This window comes from Diplotaxodon limnothrissa, linkage group LG1, assembly GCF_057381915.1.
Source record: "Diplotaxodon limnothrissa isolate DT_005_m linkage group LG1, D_limnothrissa_male_GT1.1, whole genome shotgun sequence".
NCBI classification, from domain to species: Eukaryota; Metazoa; Chordata; class Actinopteri; order Cichliformes; family Cichlidae; genus Diplotaxodon; species Diplotaxodon limnothrissa.
The window spans coordinates 20,657,158-20,681,744 of record NC_140596.1 but is presented as its reverse complement, the minus strand read 5'-3'; the positions used below and the strand labels follow the sequence as shown (position 1 = coordinate 20,681,744).

Below are 24,587 nucleotides of genomic sequence, written 5' to 3'. Positions count from 1 at the left end.
AAGTAGAACATGTAAGCATTTTCTTCTGACCCCATTAACTTTGAATAATTAGCATTTCTTTTTTTAAGTGTGCATTCACTCACTTTTGAGAGCTTTTTGGCCCCGGGTCTCTCACCTCCCACACCGTGTAGTGGGATGGTGCGCGCTCTCGCGGTCAAGTGATTCACTTTCGATCAAACTGTGGCTTCACACTGAGTGAAGATGGCGATGAGAGCAGCTCTGCGGTGCCTGTCTGCAAACTTTTCGCCCAGACTGCCTCAGCTCTCGCAGGTTTCAGCGACTCGGCTGCAGTGGAGAAGCGGCTCCCCGCGGACGCTGAGCACGTCCTCGGTCCTCTCTGCAGGTAAATATAATACATTTAAAAAATAATAATAATAATAACCCAGAGTTGCCAAATGAGCTGTAATGGTACTACATGCGGGTTGCTCACACATTCCTGCCTGACTGTAATGGGTGGGAATAAAAGGGGTCACACAGTTTGTGTCACTTTCCCACAGGGCGGCAGAGAAAAGCGCGAGGAAAGACAACTAAAACGTTGTTTTAACTTTAAAGAAGCTTCACAGACCGAAGCTTACGTGCAGATAATTAGCCACCACATGTTATGCTGGCTAAAGGGTTCAGACGGCCGTATTCTCTGTGAGAGGAGCACGAGCTCTAAATTGTGATGGTGACCAATTACCCGAGTCTCGTGCAGCCAGAAGCAGCTTGTTAAACAAAAGTCAGTGCTGGTACTGGGCATGAGCTACAAATGGCAGGGGAGGGGTGACTATCATGTAGCTTTCATTAATTCTAAATCACAGACACCACCCTATCAGATATCCATACTTAAAAAAATATTCCTGAAGCAAATGAGTTACCAGAAAGCGTTTCTTGAGCCGTTTGCCTTGGCAGTTACTGTACTCCTTAGCAATCATCTTGCATAGTTCACTCTGGTTTGAACTTGTATTCTTCAGTGTTGGTCAGGTGCCAACACTGGAAGCTGTTGAGCCATTACAGTTCTCTCCTGCAGGGTAAACGCGACATGAGGAGCATTGAATCAAAATGGTTCAGTGTTTCTCTTCAAAACTGCAGCTCTGTCAGCTGTGGTTAGTGTTAAAGCAGTGATGGTGAAAATTGAAGATTTACCAAGCCAAAAAACGGGGATGTGACGTCCGCACAAATGCCTCAAAGTTAGCTCTTGTAGACAGCACACAACTGGTGGGCTTCCCATTGATGTAACAGCTTGTCAAGAAATTGACGTATGCGAATCAAAAGCGTCATCACTGTTCCACTGGTTCATACTGTTATAATTTCATCTTTAAACATAATCATTTGATCTGTTCCAGACTAATTCTCCTTTTGTTTTTCTCTCTGTAGCATTAAAGTTCACAGATAAGCACGAGTGGGTGCAAGTGGAGGGTGGTGTTGGCATTGTTGGTATCAGCAATTATGCCCAGGTAGGTTTGTCTTTCTACTAATTTATGGCTCACGTGGTTCAGAGGTTTAACTATTACTATCTAAAAATAGCAATAAAATAGTCTGTAGAAAAATCTGCAGTGTGCACTTTAGAGCTGGTCTTTGCCCTCAACTGATGTGCTTTAACAGGCTAATTTAGTGCTTTTATGGCCAATGTTTGACACAATTGATCACCAGCATTGTGCAGGACTGGGCAGACACTTGGAGACATTCAAGGACTTGAATGTATACTGGAATATCTTTAAACATGAATCTAGCTTTTTAAAGAATCGTTATTACTGCTACCCCTTTTACACCTGACATACAGTGCTGTGAAAAAGTATCTGACCCCTTCACCTCTCTTTATTGTTGCATAGTTGCAACACGTCTGAGACTATCTAACAATCTGCGTAAATATTAAATGCAGTTTGATTTATTAAGGGACAAAATACAACCCAAACCTACCTGTGGAAATAAAAGTAATTGTCCCATAAGTCTTATAGCTGGTTTTTCCACCCTTGGAAGCAACACCTGCAATCAGTTTGCAATAACTGACACGAGGCTTTCACATCACTGTGAAGGAATTTTGGACAACTATTCTTTTCAGAATTGTTTTAAATCAGCCACATTGGAGGGCTTTGAACCATGGGCCTAGACTTGGAGGTCCTGATTCTCATTCCAGCCACATCACACTAATTTGCAGACCAACCCCAGTGAAAGCTGAAAGTTCTCGCTCGATGACTCTTAACAGAACCACATCATCTGCAAAAAGCAGAGATGAAATCCTGAGGCCACTGAACCTGACGCCGTCCAGGAGTTGGAGCCTTATTTCAGGAGTCATAGGATGCGAGGCAGGGTCCTGAGCAGATTACCAGCCAATCACAGGGCTAATGCAAACTCACTTCCACACCTGTGGTCACTAGTTAACCTAACAAGCTTCTGTGATCTGTGTAAGGAAACAGAAGCACGTGGAGGAAAGCCAGGCACAGGTAGAACACACACAAAGGCCCGGCTGATTGGGAGGTTCAAAGTAGGAGGTACTGCAGCAGAATGCCGTCTTTCTGAAATGTCATCAAATTCAAAATCTTTTCATTTTACCCATCCTTGCTTTTTCACTATTTCAATATAGCCTTAGGATGAGGCTTACAAAAGACTAATGAATCCATGAAACATCCATGTCTTTAAACTAAGAAACAACCCTGAAAATGTTTTTTGAATTCTTTCAGGGTTATTTTGTATTAATAAGCTGGAGGTAATTTAGTATAACATCGACAAGGTTGAGTTTCACATTTATGCTGTGAAAGCATTGTTAAAGCTAACTGTGGCAGGCAGCAGTTAATAAAAGTGTGACAAAGCTAAAGCCAAATTTACAGTATATTGTTCTGTTGCAGTACCCTCTACAGACTGCCAGCATTTTAAACCTATCTGGTGAAATCTTACTGTTTTGGCAACAAATTTCATGAACTGTCTAAAAGTAATTCCCAGAAATTGATTCCGTTCATCTGGACGTTGTGTTTTGTGTTTATCCTTCACTGAAAAGAGAAGAATTTGTGAGATTTCCTTACCTGGATGAAGCATGCATTAGAACAATTTAAAATAAAATGATCCATCCGTCCTCTTCTGCTTATCTGGGGCTAGGTTAAGGTGGCAGCAGCCTAAGCAGAGATGCCCAGACCTCCCACTCCCCAGCCACCAGCCACAGAGGCGTTCCCAGGCCAGGTGAGAGATGTAATCTCACCACACTGGGCCTGCTGTGGGGCCTTCTCTCGGTGGGACATGCCTGGAATACCTCAACCAGGAGGCATTCTAATCAGATCCCAGAATCACCTCAACTGGCTCCTTTCAATGTGGAGGAGCAGCAAGTCCACTCTGAGTCCCTTTCCTTCTGTGGATCCACCACCCCCAGGAGGTGCCGTAGGGGTCAGGCACAGGGTGGGCAGGGGTGGAGGCCCAGGCTCTGATTCTTGGCTATGTAAACTGGCTATTGGGACAATAAAATGATCCAGAACAGTAAAAACCAGACTGACAGTTTTCAGTACTGTGATCATTGAACACAGGGACTCTTTACTTTGAGCCATCCTGCTGTTGCTGACTGCTTATTAAAACAATAAACTGATTATAGTATTAGACCCCCCCTAAATAAGCGTTGTATTCCTACAGTGCTGTTAGATATTGAAGTACTGTATGAAGTTCTCTAAATCTTAAATAAAAAAAGATTCTTGGACAACCTCCATGTGGTTATCTATAATACTTTGTCATATAGTTTTTTTTGTCATTTTAGGAAGCATTAGGTGATGTGGTATACTGTGGACTCCCTGAAGTCGGCCAAAGACTTGAACAAATGGGTAAGAGCTGTGAATTTTTGACATATTTATCAAGTGATTGATTCTAGTCTTGAAATAAGAAGTGTTTTTCCTCTGTGTGTATATGTGTGTTGCAGATGAGTTTGGTGCACTGGAAAGTGTAAAGGCTGCCAGCGAGCTGTACTCACCATTAACAGGAGAGGTGACTGAAATCAACACAGAGCTGGCAGAAAATCCTGGACTTGTGAACAAAGATTGCTATGCAAAGGGTGAGCATTCACCACCCAATGTCGTACTTTGCCAGTACACTTGTCCTTGTGATTTCTCAGAATTGCAGGATAGAGGACAACCTGCCAAACCAGTATTACAAAGAAGTAAAATTACAGCTCGTTCTTTTCAGCAAGTACAGCTCTTGATTTTGAAATAAACAAACTCTTATCTTTCAGGATGGATAATCAAGATGACCATCGAAAAGCCCGAAGAACTTGATGGCCTCATGGATCAAGCTGCATATGATAAATTTGTCACATCACTTGAATAAAATTATAAACTCGTTTTGCTTTGTAATTTAATCACAGTCAAAGATTAGTCCCTGCAAGGTTACTAACATGTAGTGTGTCACACTTATTCATCTGTGGTATTTATTCTAGTACCGGAATTGTGTCCTCAAACTAAAATACTCGACTACAAATGCTCAGTAACAGCTTCCACTTAGAAAGTTCCTTTTTGTTAAGCAACTAGCACATCTAAAGGGCTCTTAATCTCAAGATCTGTCCGTATTATTGGGTCTTGTTTGTGGTGCTTTGCTCCATTACCAATATACAGATGTGTTAAACAACTTGAACGTGCTGTTTCAAATCCATTTAATAAAATGTGGGCATTTTGTTTGGGTTGTTGTATTCAAACTTGGGAAATGAATCATTTCTCGCATTCTTGGCAAGGCAAGTAATCACAGAGGTGTGTATTGTGAACATGTAGGGACCTATTTGCGGGGCAAAAGTGACAGCACACCTTTAGCTGTAATATTTTTTGAAGCTCTTCAGACAGACACATTCAAACCAAATTGCTTCATATGAGCTGCCAGGACAGACTGCAGCTTTTTGTGTGTGTCTATTATAGTTTAAAATACTTTGACCTTTGCCTTCAGGTGATGATAGCCTGAGTTAGTCGAAGCTAGTTAATCAATGATTAATGCCGCAGTGGTTTTAAAATCAATGACTGAACAAAAACATGCACATTCAGGTTGATAATGAGAAGACTGTGATTGGTCTAAATAGGTTGTTTTCAGTTTATTCTTGCAGTGTGTTCACCACCAGTGTCTGCTGCTGACTGTAACAACCATTTTTCATATTCCTCCGTTGGATTGAAAAGGCCGGTTTGACCCTCAGTTGGCTTTTAAAACCTGGGAAAAACAGTTGTGATTGAGTAATGAGAGGAATTCAAAGCAGAAGATGGTAATGTTGTTGGGTTATTTTCTTTATTTAATTAGCTTCATGGACATTAGTGTCATTCTGCTGGTTTTCAAATGACTCCAACACCTTTGTAGGACTGCAGGTGGGGTAGTCCCTGAACATCTTTGTTTCCTCTTACAGAAACCTGTGCCTAATCTATATTATTTTCTACGGTGGCCCCTAGAGACAAAGCACGTACAAACTTCAAAACACTTGCAAACTCCAAAACACATGCAAACTAAAAAACACTTGCAAACTAAAAAGCACATGCAAACTCCAAAACACGTACAAACTCCAAAACGCTTGCAAAATCCAAAACACTCGCAAACTAAAAAACACTTGCAAACTAAAAAACACATGCAAACTCCAAAACACGTACAAACTCCAAAACGCTTGCAAAATCCAAAACGCTCGCAAACTAAAAAACACTTGCAAACTAAAAAACACATGCAAACTCCAAAACACGTACAAACTCCAAAACGCTTGCAAAATCCAAAACACTTGCAAACTCAAAAACACATGCAAATTCCAAAACACAACGGAAGTGCTCCAGGACGCTAGGGGCAGTGTTGAGCTTTTGTTACCTAGTAACTACACAAGCCAGGAAGTACCAATGACCGGATTTGGGGTTTGCAGCCTTAAAGGCCGCATTTTAAGGCCGATTACCTCACAGCGACAAGAGAAGGCTTTCCGAATTCCTGAAATGCGTCCTTAATTTCCCTGAATTTTAAGGATGGGTCGGTGTAGCCTTCATGGCCCAACATATCCCAGACTTCATAGTGCGGTGGTGGTGTGGATAATTTTGCCGAAAAAAAACAAACAGTGGAAGCGGAGCGGAGGAAGAGTAAACTTTCAGAAGTAAGTACTGAATATTATGTCACTTATTAATGCGCAAATATTTTTTTAATGAAGAACATGAAACCATTATTGTTGGCCACATGTCGGGAAAGTTGACATTAGCGATGTTTGTACTTTCAGAATTAACTTGGTTTTAAAGCCTTTACTTTAATAAATATATATATAGTCGACCTTAATCTTACAGAGATTGTGATGATTTTGTGGATAATTAAAGTCAGTCATATATCCACAAACACAACAAGCTGAAAGTCAGTGATGCTGCTCGGTTCGCAGTCCTGAATATCACGGCACAAGCAGGATTCACTGCACTGTTAACGTTAGCTATGTTATATTGCTGCCTCTGTTCGGTGGTGTCGAGCCAAACGGACTTTAACGTGTGTTTGAACGAGCTGACGGTTCACTCGTTAAGCTGAAAGAAAGATGCTTTAATCACAGCAGTCACACATGTGTCCACTGCACCATCTGGGAACTCTTCTTGTTTTGTAATAACACAAGCTAAATCCTCCTTCTTTTGTGCTGTTGTGTAGCAGTGTATACACCTGAGACTTTAACCTGTCTGTCTGTCCTGCACTCTCTCTCTGTTTCTTTCTCTCTGATTGTGTAATAAAAATATGAACATGTGTTTATAAGTTACACTTGTGTTTGAATCCTGCAGCTTATCACACATTTGGTTTCCATGTGTGACAACTGCAAGTGTCCAGAGTGAGGACAGACTGAGGGACCCACTGCTGCACATCATCTGTGAGGCTTTGCATCCCTGATGATCCACCGAACTCAACAGTGTGTGAGGAAGAGGAGGAGGAAGAGCCAGCAGCAGCTGACAGATGGAGAGAATAGACAGACTGTTCCCTGTTTGTGAAGGACTGCTAGAAAAGTTTAACATAACTGTCTGTCCTGAATCAGTCTTATTAGGTAATGTTCAAATAATTTTATCCTCCCAGTGCTTTCAGTGTGGGAGAAAGTACTCAGGGCCTTCAAGTTACACACTATGAAAGGCAGCAACAAGTGTAATATTCAGAAACCTAAAGTATGTATCAGCAGCAGAATGGAGCTAAAAATAAATGTTTGTTCGACTTCTATGAAGCTTTGAGTATTTTGGATTAGTAGCACTGCTGTGTTTGTTGCATCATATTGCTGTAATTGTTTATATGCTTTATATATTCTGAGGTAAGTTGATCTATAGTGTTACATCATATTCTATAAGGATGTTATGTGTTTGTAGACTTTCTGCCCAGTTTGACCCATTTAGCAGAAGCCAGCCTGTTTAAGGCTCTGATATCTATTCTGTATGATTTAAAGCAGTTATGACATGGTCTGATTTTCTCACCCAATAAAGGAATATTTCATATATCAGTCTACTCTTCATTCTATCAGAAACAGTTATCACAGCTTGTACATTTTCTTTTTATAAATATATGTAAGCAATGAGCCAAATTTAGTAATGCCAACATGAAGGAACAACATTTGTCTCTTATATATGATACACCTATATATGCACTGTCAAAGATACTTGTCTTTGAGTGAAGATTTAAGGTGATAAGACATAACTGCAACTTGAATCTGTACTGAAGCTCAGTATTTGACACAGAGTTCATGTTCACTGCTGTAATAGCTAATAATGATTAATATAATAACTATAATATTGGCCATATTATATTTACATTACCAAAGTGATATGACTTTAGTCTCATGAACAACATCAGCTAATTCTTATTTACTAACTAATCTTAAATAACTGTTCAGTACAGAAATGAAGCCCAAAAATCATGTTTTACAGTCCTGTGGTCTCAGCCTCAGATACTTATCAAATCACACAAAGCTCTTGTAGAAACAAACAAACAAATGAACAAAATATATTCTCCTTCATTTCTGTCAAACCAAGTTGTATGACACGTTTCCAGCGGTTAGTATCATGGTTGCTAGGCAACCTGGGAAGCGCGACAGAGACTAGACCGTCCCATACAGACAAACTTGCAGTTTATTTTGCAAATAGAGCTCAACACTGCCCCTAGCGTCCTGGAGCACTTCCGTTGTGTTTTTGAGTTTGCAAGTGTTTTGGAGTTTGTACGTGTTTTGGAGTTTGCATGTGTTTTTGAGTTTGCAAGTGTTTTGGAGTTTGTACGTGTTTTGGAGTTTGCATGTGTTTTTGAGTTTGCAAGTGTTTTGGAGTTTGTACGTGTTTTGGAGTTTGCATGTGCTTTTTAGTTTGCAAGTGTTTTTTAGTTTGCATGTGTTTTGGAATTCGCATGTGTTTTGGAGTTTGCAAGTGTTTTGGAGTTTGTACGTGCTTTGTTTCTAGGGGCCACCGTAATTTTCATATATTTACACTGCAAAAAAGGAAAAAGCAAATAAAAAAAATGGTGACTTTTTCCCCCCATGTAAATAAATCACCTTAACCTTTTATAGGACACTCATTCAAATAAAAGGAAACTCAAAATTTCAACCCAAGGGTGTTCTCAGAACATATTACAGCTGTATATTTATTATTATATTTATTAACTGACTGGAACTTTTCATAATTATAACATCCACACCAAAGTGCATTTCTGTCGATGCTCAAGCAACAGCTTCATGGGGAAGCTTATGTATGGTGGCATTCTCCAATAAGATGATACTTTCTTTCAATGACTTAAATTCATTCACTGACTTGAGCATATGTATACACCCAAATACAGGGTGTGCTGTTCTCTGACATGGTGATAGGATAGCTTCTGTAAAAGAGCCAAATAGACAGTTGCAAAATTCAATCAGAACTAAATAAACCACACACTGAATTACTACATTGATTTTAGAATTAATAAGACTCACAGTAAACATATATGCAATTTAAGAGCTTTATAGTAAAAAAATGAACACAATCACATATTACACTATTTTTTTTTTATCTTGAAATTACTACAAGTGGTTTAAGCTTCTCACTGAGTGACTGTATAATGTTATACAAACTCGTGGGAGCTTATATGCTGCTCATTATGACTGTCATACGCTTATACCTAATAATTTATTTTTTAATTAAAAAAATGTTAACTGGATGCATCTGCTGCAGTTCAGCAGTTCTGTCTGAAAATTGATTTACCGACAGAACTGCTGAGTTCCTGAACTTGTACCTCTTTGTTGGATATGCCATATGCACCATGAGGTGCTGATGCAGTTGCCTTTTTTTGAACAGGCCCAGGTTTTAGCATGTTAATGCCTTATTATGCTACATATTACAATGAGGCTTTAGATAAAGTCAAGTACAAGGTCTGTTCTGAAAATAGCAAGATTACAAGGAAAACAGGCTCTTTAACAGCCTTTAATAGCAGGCTGATCGCTTTAATGAGGTAGAATATACCATAAAAGCATCCGACTGAAGATATTTCAACCAAAAAATAAAAATACTAACTGTATTAGAAAATACACTGATGTGAAAAAGCACTTTACCCCTTCCTAATCTCTTCTTGCTTTCTTTTTTAAATTAAGATTTCAGTTATTTTCTGTCAGAAAAACCTGAAGTAGAATGTCCAGCCATCAGTTCCATAACTCATAATTATGGTATATTCTCCTCATTAGCCTGTTATTAAAACACAGTTGTACTAGTTTAAAGATTAAATCTGTGTACATGTGGTTGGACATGAACTAAGGTATAGCCCTGAAAGTTTCGTGGGCACAATACAATACGTTTTGATTTTTAAAAATATACATTTTTTTTTTTACTGAATTTCTATACTTTGTTATGTTCATATGTTTTGGAAAATTGTTCAATCCTAACATTTTTCACAACTCGGTTCCTGCCATTAGTGATATTTTATGTTATAATTACAAATATAATCGATAGAACAAAGACATTGCTGATCCGTATGTAAGATACTGCAAACAAAAAACAGTTTTTTTGTGCATATTTCACTCAAGTTTCAGATCATTAAATCAAACAAATGTAATATTAGACAAAGATAACCCAAGTGAATACAAAAGGCACCCGTTAAATTATTTCATTTTCAAAGATGAAAAGTGCGATTCTCAAGCTACTAAAGCCTCAAACGACCCATTTCTATCCTTGCACGGTTTGTTAAGTGTCATTTTTCACTATCTGTATAGAAATGAAACTTAATGTTCACCGTGGCCTAGTATTGCTCATCTAAAGACGATATAAATTATTATTCTACACTAGATTACTTGAAGTACCGCTTATGACTGACGTTTCCGTTTCCGTTTTTAAGGGGGTGAATGCTCCTTTACACACTCTTTGATTGGCTGGTTGTTACATATCCCACAATCCACCGCCTTACAACTTCCTTTTTCCTTTCGGCCATTTTCCTCCCTTGTAGGTATGTGAAGTTATCCTCCAAAGATTTTCAAAAATCCGTTTCAATCCTCGATTTTCTGTTTGTATTTGTGAGTTTAGCTTATAGTCTGAAAAAGTGCTTTTTGTCATCTTTTAAATAAGGTGATTATTATCATGATTTTTTGTGTTAAATTGCTAAGTAGCTAATGTTTTTATGGAGATGACCGGTGAAGCGATGGCTGTCAGTAGCTATGTTTAAACACTGTCCTACTAAATAAAGATGAACCTACGTGAATGCCGAAATGGCGATGACAAATGGATTATTACATGTAGTAGTTTGTAAGGACATTATCGGGGCATGAAAGTAGCCGGACCCCTCGTTAATGCTTTAGCTTAGCATCTTAGCACTGTATGAAGCGGAGGTGCGCCGGCATGACGATCCGCTCATGTGTATGTGCCACGCTGTGTTGCAGGGAAGCAGGCAACCATGGCCCCCAGCCGGAATGGAATGATCCTGAACCCTCACTTTCACAAAGACTGGCAGAAAAGAGTGCGCACCTGGTTCAACCAGCCAGCCAGGAAGATCCGCAGGTGAGGACATGGACGTATGCTAACTTGAGCTAGCGTGCCCGTAAATGGTTAGCATCGAATTCGGTTCAAATGGTGGGAATTTTTGGCCCGTAAAGGATAACTAGACCATCCTGTGGAACCAGGATTCATCCCATGTGTACATCAATATAATATTTACATTGACAGACGTTTCTTATACTCTGTAGTTACCGTGTATTATGTGAACGTGCGTGTAACTGTCCCTCAGTCCCATGAGACATTATTAAACTATTAAATAAAACAAACTGAGAAAGTGGTTGAAGTAACTGTACCTTGTTTGATTTGAGCCACCACTTCAGCTGATCAAGCTGTTGGTCAAGCAGGACAGTCTTTACGATTTTGGCATATCTGTTTACCTGCAAAGTTATACTGAACTAAGCAGATACAGCAAACTTAATGTTTTTTGTTTTGCTTTTTTCTTCTTTTAATTGATATTGATATTTCACTGATTAGGTATAAGACTGAGGTTGGAGCATGACGCTGTAGTCTTAGAGCTGATGTAACTTTCTACTGTGAATCTTAGTAGACCCTACAACTGACTGGAGTCTTTTCTAGCAGTTAATGGTTTATGTGGCGCGTTATGCTATGTATTGTGTCCTGGTGTTTTACATGTGGTGTCAGCCCTAGAAGTGAATGTTATGAGTGTCTTTTTTACTTTCCTATTTGGCAGTCTTTGTTTGGGTCAGTTACTTTTCAGAGGCAAACACATTTGTCCCTCAAGTACATCCTCCTTCGAGGAAGTTGTTCACTGTGAGTCCTTACAGATGTCTAAGAAGGTCTTTTGGTTGATCTAAACTTCCGACTTTGTCCTCAGGCGAAAGGCTCGTCAGGCTAAAGCTCGCCGCATTGCTCCTCGCCCTGTCGCTGGACCACTGAGGCCACAGGTTAGGTGTCCCACTATCAGGTACCATACCAAGGTTCGTTCCGGACGTGGCTTCACCCTCGAGGAACTGAAGGTACGATTATAGTTCTCTGTAAATGTTTCATTAGAAGGTAAAGCATATCTTTAATTTCTTTAGACCTAAAACTGTTAAAGTTACATGAAACATTCAGTGCGGCATTAATTAAAATGCACACTTGCACACAAGTGCTGCAGGCAAACTGATGTTTGGCAACTGTTTTGTCTGGTGGAAGTTTATTTCTATATCAAAATGAAGCGCTAGAGGCTAAAAACTTCAGAAGTGATATTTAGAGTTATTGTGGATGGAAACTTGAACAAACTATCAAGTCAAAGAACTGTGGCTGTAGAAGACCTTAATGATCTTGTCAACCTTTACCTTGGCAAAATTATCAGGTTCTCCCTGTATGAAGAAAGTAAATAAGCTTTAATCAGAAACTGCTGCGAGCGCGAGGGCTACTTTTGTTTTCTCAAGTTTTAGTGTTTTCATGCATGTGTAACCGTATAAATCAAATCATTTATCTGCCATAAAATTAATCATGAAGAGAGCTAAACTAAGAGTCTGATCAGCTAAGTAATGAATATCCATGAACTTTTAAGTCATAGCCAGCTGTGCTCTCATCATTGGCCATCGCTAGTAATAGGGCTGCCACGATTTGTCGACTAGTCACGATTACGTCGACTATCAAAATCGTCGACGACTGATTTAATAGTCGACGTGTCGTTTGAAGCTTTGTAAGATCGCAAAAGACGCAGGAATAATAGCAGGATTTAAGAGTGTAATAACGGACTGAAACAGAAGATGGCAGCACTGCATGTACAAGGATTCCAGCTGCCGTTAAACCCCGAAGAAGAAGAAGTAGCTGTGTCCCAGAATTCATAGCGCGGCCCAGCTTAGTTTCCAACAATGGCGGTAGCTAGTTAGTTTTAATATTACTCTTATTATTCTTTCTGGGTCACAAAATAAACGTTTAACATATTTTCAGGCGAGAATGTAGCTGTGTAAACCTCAAATATCGGCTCAGTTTATCAGGACACCACATATTTTCAAAAGCGCTCCGACGTTTTCGGAGACGTCTGTTACCCACTAGCTCGATAGCTAGCCGGGGGCTAGGTCACTAGCGCCGTGAGAACACCGGACTCCCCGCAAATCGTTTTCAAACCCACCGCCGTCTTTCGCGACTCAGGTTAAATATATATGAGTCACTTAGATAAATTAAAAATGTTGTTGTTTGGCTTTTTTTTTTTTTTTAGTATTTTATTTGTTCCTGAGTAAATCGGTTTGGCTGAGATTAAAGTTATAGTTTTTACACAGCTGAATAAACGTCAAGCAGACAGCTGATTATCAGAAGTGTGAGATGCTGGAGAATATACTCCGGTGTCCTGTTATATTTTAGATAGCAAGGAGTTTATTAAACTTTACCGAAACAATCTGCAAATTTCATTAAAATTGAATAAACTATCATCTTGTCTTTATTTTTAGTTAGCACCTTAAAAGCTTAAAGCTGTAAGCTAATGATAGTTATATAAGCTGTAGTTTTACGTCCAGTGGATGATGATCTGATTAGTCGACTAATCGCAAAAATAATCGGTGACTAGTCGACTATCAAAATAATCGTTTGTGGCAGCCCTAGCTAGTAAGTGATCTTGTTTTTGCAAGTGACCCTGTATCCCATGGAACTATAAAATGTCTCCAGCAAGCGCGTTAACCATTGATGGCAGACGTGTTCAGGAATGTAACAACCACTTTGTTTTGCATCACAGCAGTTCAGATTATGACAAATCTCTGGACCTGCTGCATTTGCTTGATGAATACGTTGAACGCATTTTCTGAATGCTGAGATTTGTTATTTGAAAAGGAAGCGATTTTATGCTGACAGCTTGACATCAGTGTTTTATCATGTACAGGGCACGTGATCAAAATCAGAATTGTAAACGATCAAGTCCTCCTGTGCTAATGTTCCCGCAGGCGGCTGGCATCCACAAAAAGACGGCCCGCACCATTGGCATCTCAGTGGACCCTCGCCGCCGCAACAGATCCACAGAATCTCTTCAGGCCAATGTGCAGCGCCTGAAGGAGTACCGCTCCAAGCTCATCCTGTTCCCTAGGAAGGCTTCTGCCCCCAAGAAGGGAGACAGCACTGTAAGTTTTCACATGGCACACAAAGATTAGACTTTGGTGTTTCTCCTTGTTATTAATTTACTTTTTGTTTGTTTGGCTCATTTTCCTGAGGGAAAAAAAACAAGTGTTGAAGCATTCAACCAAAGCATGTGACCAGTAGGAGTTGGCTGTATATAGAAACTGAAAAAGCACAGTTTTGGAAGCCCTCTTTGGTGTGAATGTATCATTTCCTTATTTAAAATTACTTAAAAAATAATTTTAATGTATTAAAAAAATGGCTAAAATAAGACTTGCACATGCCTTTAAAATAAGACGCAGAAGAGATTATAGAGACTACAGCAGTTTTTTATGTGTTAAGGATAATTTGATATTTGAATACCTTTTCGGCTGCTTCCTTTAGACTCCATGGGATTTAAGGTTACCTAGGTAACCTGGGGACACGTCTGCTAATTATGAAATTCCGTTAAGCTTGGAAAATGAAGCGTACTGATGAAATTCAAGGTTTCTGTTAGATCATTATTAAAACATGCCGAATCAGCCGTGCATCAGTATAATAATTCCAGGCTGACTGCTGGAGATGAGCTGCCCTCCCACATTCTGCCACCTTTAAATGTGAATATATAAGTACAATTCCCATTGGGGTGATTGAAATCAAACCAGACGGTCTTAATAAGCATTTATTTGATGCCCTAGTGAAAAGTCTTGCTGTCTGTTCCCTTTAAAAATATTTAACTGTTTTGTCATTTCAGGAGGAGGAACTCAAGATGGCCACTCAGCTCACTGGTCCAGTCATGCCCATCAGAACTGTAAGTGACAGCTCCTGCAAGGTTACCCTGTGTATCTGTTTATAGATGAGGATTAAGACGGCTGATGATAATTTGTTTTCACTGACGTTATTGGCCAGTTTTACCTGGACCAGTATTACAGAAGTAATGACTGATAAAAGATGCATTAACCGTCTGAACATTTTGCATTACAGCAGTCAGATGATGACAAATCTCCGGAATCTCTGTATTTCTTTGATGAAACACTTGAACCCTTTTTCTGATGACTGCTGTTCACAAAAATAAAAAATCAGCTAGAAAGCTGAACTGATTTTCACAAAATGTTAAATTCTCAAAATTAGACTCAGGCTTTTGGATTTGGAGAAAACCCTCATTTTGCAGTATTCGGTGTGTGTCTTAACCCTCATTTTGTTTTTCTTCTTTAGGTGCACAAGAAGGAGAAGGCCAGGGTTATCTCCGAGGATGAGAAGAACTTCAAGGCTTTCGCCAGCCTGCGTATGGCTCGCGCTAATGCTCGTCTATTCGGCATTCGTGCCAAGAGAGCCAAAGAGGCTGCTGAGCAGGACGTGGAGAAGAAGAAGTGAAAATAGTCACTATGGAACTTTGCAAAATAAAGTGTTTAAAAAGAGTAAGGTGTGAATGTCATGAATCTCATTTAGATTGACAGATGGCAGTTTTCACGAGCTAATCATAGATAAGCTGGCAAAATTGTATTTCTTCGTCAGGGAGAGAGCCAAGTCGTGCGCTTCTGTCAGCAACATTACACACGAACACCACCAGGTTGCATTTCATAAAACCTGGAGAGGTGCTTGGAGAGCACGAGTGAAGGAAGAACTCGGTAGATAAATGTATTCTAATCAAATATTTAAAAAATGTCAGAACCTTGGAGGATGTCTTCACGGCAGTCCATTTCATAGTATAAAATCAGTTTAAAATAGCTGTTGGGTTACGACTGCTGTCTGATACGTGACAATATGCTGGATCTGAATATATTCCAAGTTTTTGCATTATAATGAGAGGAGAAAGAAACCCAGTTTGGGCACTAAGATTCAAACATCTATGAAAACACGAGTTAATCCAAAAACATGTTGATAGGGTCTTAATCCAGCAGGTGCTTTGGATGGCAGTCAGATATGTGGATACTAAAAACAGCCCACACGGCATTTAATTCACATCTGTGACTTGTGTCAAAGTTCAATTATTTTACTTTTTGTATTACATTTATGAGTCCTGGTCAGCTGCAGAGTAGATTGGTGGGGTTAAAAGTTGAGAGACCAGTCCCCAGTACAACACTGGGACACATCTGTCTGTAGTGCAGCAGCTGTGAACTTGCTCTAAATTTGGTTCAGCGTGTATAACTGACGCATTTACAACAGTAGGGGGCACTGTAGGTACAACATGTAGATCATTGATGCGGACTTCAAATAAATCGAGTAGTTCTAAATTAATATTATCTTTTGTAATGTGTCAAACTTGATAATTTAATACTCTTAATCAGCGTATCAGTAACTCAGGAGTGGGAAATACTCCAGTTAAATCCTTCAGTTTTTTCTTAATGTGGCCCAAAAACAAAACAAAACTCAAGTTTAAAGCAGGGTTTAAGCCAGGAAGATCCTCTGAAAAAACTGATTGCTAAAATATTAAAAGACCTGTATATTATTTACAGCATGGCAATGCAAAGGTGAGTGGATATCAACAAAAGCCCGGAAAGAAGGTCAGGAGAGGTGGACGGTAATAGAAGACAGAAAGAAAGTTGGAAAGTTTTACATTGAACCGCTGCAGGAAAAAAAAGCTGAATGTTAAATTCTCGACTTTTATCTGGCAGGCATGAACCAAGACTTATGTAAAGCCCTGCTATTACAGCCGAGGCTCTGCACATTTTGCATTTTGTGTTCTGTGGGTGTTCTGATAAAATGAAATGAATAAATATACAAAACAACACCGGAGCAGAACAACACAAAATCTCGCTGATGGAGTGAGATTTCCTGCCTCCAATGCATTACTCACTACACTGTGAGGAAAGTGTCAAAGATTCTGTATGCTCAGCAAGTCAACGTACACAAGCTGGAAATAAAAAAGCAGGATGTGGGGGACTCCGTGCCCTTGAGTCTCCTTAGAGTGTCTCTGTGGTCCTGCGGTCTGGACGTCCATAAATAATTCAGCTGATGAAGGTAAGTGGACAGTCAGGTTGGTTGGACAGGGGTGATTGATATGGCTGATAGGAGCTCAAATGGATGGTCATGTTAGTCGTATGATCGGGCTTTGCAAAATAACCGATACACAGAGAAAAAAAGCCTTTAGAAATATTGCTACCCCAACTAAATGGCTTATCTGCCATTTATGTGCAGTCATTTAATCAGGATGGACACATTCAACTATCACCGTGTCTCATTAATGGCCACTGGGATGAATTTCCTGTTTTACAATGCTGCATTAAATGCTTAACAAAATATAGATATTCTTATTGATTTCTGCCGGGAATCTCATTCCCTGCATTTTACCCATCCTGTGGATTAGGATAGAGGGCCCAGCCACCGGGCAGGAGAAGATTGTTAAGTCAATGTACCCCAGATCATAAAAAAGCCGCCCAGAGATGAGTGACTTTGTTTTTAGTTGATGGACAGAAATTCTTTTAACAACTTTAACAATCCCTTTAACTCCTTTATTCAGCAAGTAATCACACACTCACTACCTCAGATACACTTTTAAAGAATAAATCCATATCCCTGTCTCACCTTAATCTATAACTGTAGCGTGGAGAGCTGAATGAGCTGAATGTCTTCTTCTTTTTTGCTGCTCAACAAAACATCTCACATTGACTGTTTGACGTCCAATTGCAGTCAGTGAGGCCGGGCATCCGGCAGTGTGAGCTTCTCTATGGTTTACCCTTTGTAAAAGGGGAACTGCAACCTTTTTGACCACAGTGTTAAAACGAGTCAAACATGACGCCTGGAGATTGCAGCTTCCATCACCGGTAAGAAAACTTTAGAATCAATAATGTCTTTGAAACCCTCTAAAAACCTTCCTGTGGACAGAAATACCTTCACTCAGTGGAGCTGCTGGTGGAAAATTTTACACAAATGCACTGAGGGAGCTTGACTAGACTAAAAAAAAACAACTGAGTGCACCAGACCATGTGTAGAGATCCTCCTATTTGGGTTATTGTACATGCAATGTGGTCAGCAGCACCAAGGCAAGCACTGAATGTGACTGGGGAGAAGCAGCAGGGGGACTCGGAATAGATAATCCATGTGTAAACGCAGGGAACGTCCTGTGAGGTGCTCAACCGACACAGCAGCAGCAGATGGTCGTTGTTTGGAGCTGTGGCATAACAGGGCTCAGGTGTGTGCCCCAAAGCAGACGCTTAATACCACCTCTGAATACCCATGGAAGAAGAGGCAGTGAGGGTGAAAACTCCAGGAGAGATCTGCCTCTGTCGGAAAGCAGCCAGTGTGCGCGCGTTAAACACTGGCCGCTGATCCAGGCTTCTTTTGTCTGAAGTGCTTCACACGTAAAATCAACTTGAGAGCAATGCGTGTGCATTTTTATTTATTTACTTTGAATGAGTAACATGGTGATCATCTCAGCAGAGTAGTTAATTAGAAGCAGGGAGCCAAATGTTTTACATCTCATGCTGCTGGAATGATTTTATTGACCTGCCCATCTGCTTTGAAAGCCTCTCAAAGCCTCACATCCTCTTGATATAAAGACCAGATTTTAATGCGGCGCAAGTCAAATGAAAGCAAAGAATGTTCCACGTATCCGAAGGACATTTTAGCACCGTGAGGTTTAAAAAGCTTTTGGAATAAAATGTTAAAATGTGAAGCCTACACTTTACTTTTGTCATTTACTTTGCCACAATGACTAACAGCCAGCTGCACAAGTTGCTTTCAGACAGCTCGAACTAAGCTCTTACTTTGAGTTCTTACATTTTCTCTGTTTTCGTCAACTGCTTTGTCTCTCACGGCCTTCAGTGCTGTTTTGCAGAAACTCGAGAGCTGATGTTTTTTTGTCAGCGCCATGTATGAATGTTATGCAATATCTGGAAATACATTCAGGAAAATAATACATTTGTGGGTGGACTGTGAAAAGGTCCAAGCATAGACACAGTGTAGAAACAATACATTATATAACATACACAGCTGTCAAGTGATTGAAAAACCACTCTGTGAATCAATTCATTGTCATTTTTACTGAAGGCAACTTTACACTTGACTTGGAGCATTTGTGCGTGCGTGGACTCAGCACATATTGTTTATTACTTGTGGGTGCATGTGTGTATTTAGCAAAGGTAGAAAAGTCACCTGTCTTTAGCTGTCTGCAGCTTCCACACGGAGATTTGATTGCGATGTGCTGCTGCTGGATGAGCAGTTCTTTTGAACTTCCTCTTGCAGTTTTATGTATGTCTGTTTAAAACCTGACAATACTACTAAAAGGATGAATCTCAGTGCAGAATGAATGGTTTCTGTTGAAAGACGGTCCCGTAAATGGGAAACACGCAGAGGAGGATGGCGAAAGGGGCACTATTGTGTTCACTGTTGACTCCAAAATTTTCATTTCATGTACTCTTCCTTGCTACAGCCCATCAGTTCATGCTCTGTCTGAAACATGCTTAAGGCCACCTTCCCTTTCGGTCAGCCCCTGTCCAAACAGAAAAGCAAGAGGATTGGGCTTCTGTTCTGAAAGCCAGATCTGTGTGCCTGAAATGGCCACTTTCAGGATGTCAATAACATCACAGAGCATCAAAGAGTAGAAAGAAAAATAAAACCGGTAATGTGCCCGAAGCCTGAGCTTCAGCTCACAGAGGTCACTTACACATATGCTAACCACATTATTTTTACCACTGCAGTATAGAAAATAAAGAAAAAACACAAATGCTGCATGCAGTTCAGCTTACATAAAGAAGCGTCTTTCCCCCTCTCTTTTGCACATATTTCAGTGCATCCTGCTCTTTCTATCCTCATAATCTTCAGTAAGCAACTTAATCCTGAGCGGGGAGGCTGCTGTAATAACTAGTTGAACATTTGGTCATAAACAGTAGTATTGTGTTGGAAAACAATCTGAATGGCATATCTGTCTAAATCCTGGTCCAAAATCCACAAAGGCAGCAGAGAATTAGCAGATAGAAATGAGCGACACCTTATGGAGGCGGGTTAAACATGAAAATAATGCTATGTCTGTGTTTATAGACAAGAATTTAACTAAATCACTCAAGATCTACGCACGCCTCCACCTCAGGTTTTGAGCTTCCAGATCCCAGCATTTTCCCACAGCCTCTTTTCCCTACCTCTTTCTTTTATGGACTCGATTTCTAACTGAACTCAAAATAATCGAGTCCCAACGAAAAGCCCATCCCTTACATCAGCAGCTGGACTCTCTCCACTCCCCATCCCTACAAGCCGAGCCTACTCCCTCCTCACCAGTCTAAGCCAATGAGTTTCGGCGGAGAAAACAAAAATCAAGCAGTGTGTTATGGGAGCGGATTAAACAAGTGTGCTCAAGAAGAGAAACAGCTTCAGGTAGGAAGTGAGTCTCCCGCTTAACCCGACTGTAAGCGCAGTTTATCGGTTTGGTGAAGTGCCGCTGAGTTTTTGATCAGCTGCAAATAGTCTCGGAAGTGAGTCAGATGAGCCAGCGATACACGAGGCTGTGAAAGTAGACTGTTCGCTTCACGCTTTAACTCGTATTTAACTGTTGCTGTTATTTTGCCCTCCTGAGCCTTGGCCGGTGTTGGGTTTTGAAGCTTGCAGATGAGCGGTGGCGTTTATTCACCGGGATAAAGTGTGAAGTAGCCGTTTAGCCGCCTTCCGTGTAAATTTCACCGGTGGATTGAGTAGAAGTTTGATTCATAACACGCGCGCGGTCGTATTTGGGAGCCTTTGATGCTGGCTCTGTTTTGAGCTTTCTGGAGTTCAGATTCATGCTTTGAGATAACATGTGGTTTCACAACTGGCTGAGAAAGACGCGTACGGGCGCTGTCCTCGGTGCTGAAAGCCAAGCGCCGAGTGCGCTGCACTTCTTCGTTTGAATTATAAGGATGTGACATTTACAGTGATATTAGAGGAAATTACAGCCCCACCTTTAAAGCATTTAGGGGGGGTTATTAGTTGTGCGAAACCGCCGTGCTCAAGGACACTTAAGCAGGGCGTACGCTGCCCACATTAAACCCATCAAAGTCCTTTCTTTGACTACTACCTGCTAAACCCATCGCCTTTTTGGATCCATGATTCTTTCCATCTACTTTCACGTATTTGCTTGTTGTTTATTAGGAGGAAATGCACTTTAAATCCTTTAAACGCGTCAGCCATCTCATATTCAGTTCTTGAAACAGGATAAAATAGTGAAAATACAGGGAAATCTTGATACAGGTGGGCTCTCTCCCCTTTAAATATTGTAATAAAGCTCGTTAGAATAAGAGGTGGCACTCAGCTTGATCATCTTAAACGAATTTTTGCAGGAATTTGAACTAGACTCCTAAAGGCACAACCCTGCCATCTTCATGCCCTCTCTGTCGCTGTTACCAAGGTGAGATGATAACCCTCAGGAGGGGGGACAGCTCTGACAGGCAGCAATAACAGCTTGAGTTTGCTTTGGTCCCCTGACACTCAGCAAGAATCTCTGTTTTTCTTTTTTTGACAGCTGTACCAAGTCAAAAGGGCCCGTCTCCTGTGAGAGTGCCACGTCTTTACCGAGATCCCTCAACCTATCACTGGATTTTTCCATCCCTCAGAGCTACACCACAGCCTCACCTCGCACTGCTTCGCTGGTTGGCAGATCTCTCTTGCCCTGAGCCAGGATGAATGATGTTCTGGAGGCCACCTCCCCTGCAACCAGCCTCAGCGGTCCAGCTACCTGTGTCACCAAAGTCGAGCTGCGCGTGTCTTGCAAAGCTCTGCTGGACCGAGACACTCTGAATAAGTCTGACCCCTGCGTCATACTCATGGTACAGAACGATGGACAGTGGATAGAGGTGAGACCTCATTTTATTCTTCAGTACTGGCACATATACAGGTGAGCCTCTGGGAGGGAAAAGTGTGACTAATATCTCCTCACTTAGCAGTCCACCTTCATTTATTAATCTCCCTGCCTGAGTCATTATCTGCATTATTTCAAGAATTGAAGTCTTGACTCACACATCTAGAGAGCTGAAATATTCAAATGCAGGCTCTTGAGGTGATTTAAATAACGTGTGTTCTTAATGTTATTAATGTTAATTGCACAGGGAAACACAGAGGAGACTTGCTCTCTTCCCTCCTTGAATCACAAACCTAAGATTAAAGATTGGTCATGTGTGAAATGTTGTAGATTGGGAGTGATATTGCTCTCTCTGTCTCTCTCCAGTCGTCACAAAATCTGTGTAGTCATACATGATCGACCAGGGAGATAAATCTGTTAATGGTTTGGTGAACTTGCAGCTGTTTTATTTTTTTTCCTTTCTTTTTATTTATTTATTTTTTCTTTGCTCTTTTGGAAAAGAGCATGGCTTACACAACAGATGCCTGATTCAGAATTGAAAATGTCAAATGGAGTATACATTTGCAGTCATCACTGTCTGTCTCCACAATTAAAACAACTCGCACACAAATTGTGTTCGCTGCCCTGTCGGATTCACATTATGTGCAGTATAATTCACTTGTCTACATGGGTAAACAGTGGGTTGGTAATTTGCAGCATGATGAGATGTGTTCCAGCTGAAAATGTTTACTTTCTTGGTTTGGTCCCAAGCTGATCTGAAGTGTAGGCAGCGGCTCTCTCATTTCCCTGTTAATTAAGTCATTTAGTTCATGAGGGAGAGCCAAAAGGCAGGTTTCCGTTAAGTAGAGGATGTGTTAATGTGTGGCAGAGGATATCTAATTATATAGATTTTTTTCCCCTGCAACCCTTCATCTAGAAAAAGCCTCTGTTTTCAGGGAAATGGGAGATGATTAACCCTGACAGATTCCGGCCACATGGGAGTCATTTGTTGGAGGTGCGCACATTAATGTTTGGGCTATATGAATGTGGAAACCTCGAGATGCTATTTTTAGGTGGGGACGATAAAAACTTGCTTTGAAGTTGTCTGGGATTTAATTTGATGGGAGGGTGTTACATGAGATGACTGACCTGGGTTCAATGTGGCATGAATTTATGAGTGGCTATTTTTAGCTGCACTAACTGAAGCATATGCTTGACAAAAAAATCAAATAATAGCGCCATCACTACAGCTCTATCTATCTATCTATCTATCTATCTATCTATCTATCTATCTATCTATCTATCTATCTATCTATCTATCTATCTATCTATCTATCTATCTATCTATCTATCTATCTATCTATCTATCTATCTATCTATCTATCTATCTATCTATCTATCTATCTATCCATCCATCCATCCATCCATCCACCCGAGTCTTGACAATCATAACAGTATTCACCAGTTGTCCAATGCTCTGCTGTCAAATCCCTCAGTTCTGGGCGGCACCATCCCGTCTGCAAATTGTTTACTTACGTCAGCAACTGAGTAAGAAGCAGAGCCCACTCATATCGCCACCATATCACGCTCTTCCTATCATCTAAGCCCCAGTGGCTTTTTAAGCTGCACATATTTCAACTATTACCTTTTTTTACCACCTGCTCACGGGGCAAATTAGGAGGCAGGTTGAAGATCACATGACATGTGCTGCTTTCGCAGATTTTGTCCTCTTCTTACGTAAACTGGACCCTGTACGCTTCTCTGAAAACTAGTTATTCCCAAAACTCGATCTCTAATTTAAGCTGCGTGTATTTGTTATGATAAAGCAGCCTAAATAATGCACTGATTATAGAAATGAATTTCCCATGTCAGGAATCTCTTTATAGTTTCTGGCCCCACACCAAAAGCAAACAGGCGTCATGCACAGACTAGCACAAACTACCCTATGTAGCTCTGATGAGCCTTTATCAACAAACAGACTCATCAGACTCATCCCGAATCTGTCCATCCAGATGGCACAAAGAGAGAAAGAATAGGCAAGAAAGGCCAGTAAAGAATAAATAGGAGTAAATGTGACAAAGGAGGCCAAGTCTGAGCTGGTAATTCTTTTTTTCTTTGCATTGCTTGCTTTGAAACAATAGAGCAACACCTGCTTTTTATTATTGCTGTTAGCCATACAGCTTTTCTGGTTATTAATCTAGAAGTCTGACATATGTTTAGAAACAAGTACATCCTTTTCCCCCCTGAATTACTAACCTGGAGCTGAATTACAAAAATAGAGGAAAATAAGATAAAAACTGACAATTGATCAGTTACATTATATTTGTGCAAAAAGTAAGTAAATAAAAATGGAAATGGTTGGCCTCATGTAATCCTCTGTCTACAGATAAAACCCCCACCCCTCAAAAATAACACAAAATGTTTACATTATTAATGTAAATGAATAAAGCAGAGTCGATTATTCACACTGAAAATGTGAGTATCAGAACAAACTCCAATGATTACAGTGTACACAAGACAGGGAGTAACAGGTGGAATGTGACTTATAGCCCTTTAAAGCCTTTAAAGCTCAAAACATTAAATAATTACCAGAAATGTCTTGAAAATTGATTTTTTAAATTAAATCTTCAGACAATTAAAACAAAAGTTTGCATATATGAGTTTTAATTTGTATTATATTTGCTACATCCAGCATTTTTTAAAAATTACTGCTTAAAATTAACAATTAAAATAATTTAGAATACAATTAAAACATTGTGGAAACTCATATACACTGGGCGCTAACAGGTTATACAGTGACTCTGGTGTTTACATGCACATGAAATGTGAAATGTCATCATGCAAATTTCAGCCTAAGAGAACATCTTAAATGTTATCACAAGATCGACAACACTTGCAAGTGTTTGTGT

General features: G+C 40.2%; 3 protein-coding genes and 1 non-coding gene across 5 annotated transcripts in view; all 4 read left to right on the top strand.

Moving 5' to 3' along the window:
- Nucleotides 1-201: 201 nt before the first annotated feature.
- On the top strand, nt 202-4,284 carry gcshb (glycine cleavage system protein H (aminomethyl carrier), b). The gene is made up of 5 exons (XM_085354793.1): nt 202-343; nt 1,357-1,436; nt 3,716-3,779; nt 3,875-4,006; nt 4,184-4,284. Exons 1-5 carry the CDS (start codon nt 202-204, stop codon nt 4,276-4,278), a joined length of 513 nt encoding a protein of 170 aa, XP_085210919.1. The 3' UTR covers nt 4,279-4,284.
- Nucleotides 4,285-10,309: 6,025 nt separating this feature from the next.
- rpl13 (ribosomal protein L13) lies at nt 10,310-15,350 on the top strand. Its single transcript, XM_085354782.1, has 6 exons — nt 10,310-10,353; nt 10,784-10,901; nt 11,734-11,875; nt 13,787-13,960; nt 14,689-14,745; nt 15,150-15,350. The coding sequence occupies exons 2-6, from the start codon at nt 10,798-10,800 to the stop codon at nt 15,306-15,308; spliced, it is 636 nt and encodes a 211-aa protein (XP_085210908.1). The 5' UTR covers nt 10,310-10,353; nt 10,784-10,797; the 3' UTR covers nt 15,309-15,350.
- Nucleotides 14,927-15,001, top strand: LOC146639717 (small nucleolar RNA MBII-202). Its single transcript, XR_014906402.1, has one exon. It is a non-coding gene; the product is annotated as a small nucleolar RNA MBII-202 (small nucleolar RNA).
- Nucleotides 15,351-21,520: 6,170 nt separating the features above from the next.
- cpne7 (copine VII) overlaps nt 21,521-24,587 on the top strand; it is a 30,618-nt gene continuing 27,551 nt past the window's right edge. For both annotated transcript variants that reach the window (XM_085354773.1, XM_085354768.1), the window contains exon 1: nt 21,521-21,694. In XM_085354773.1, the coding sequence (XP_085210899.1) occupies nt 21,521-21,694 (174 nt within the window). The remainder of the gene's footprint in view (nt 21,695-24,587) is intronic.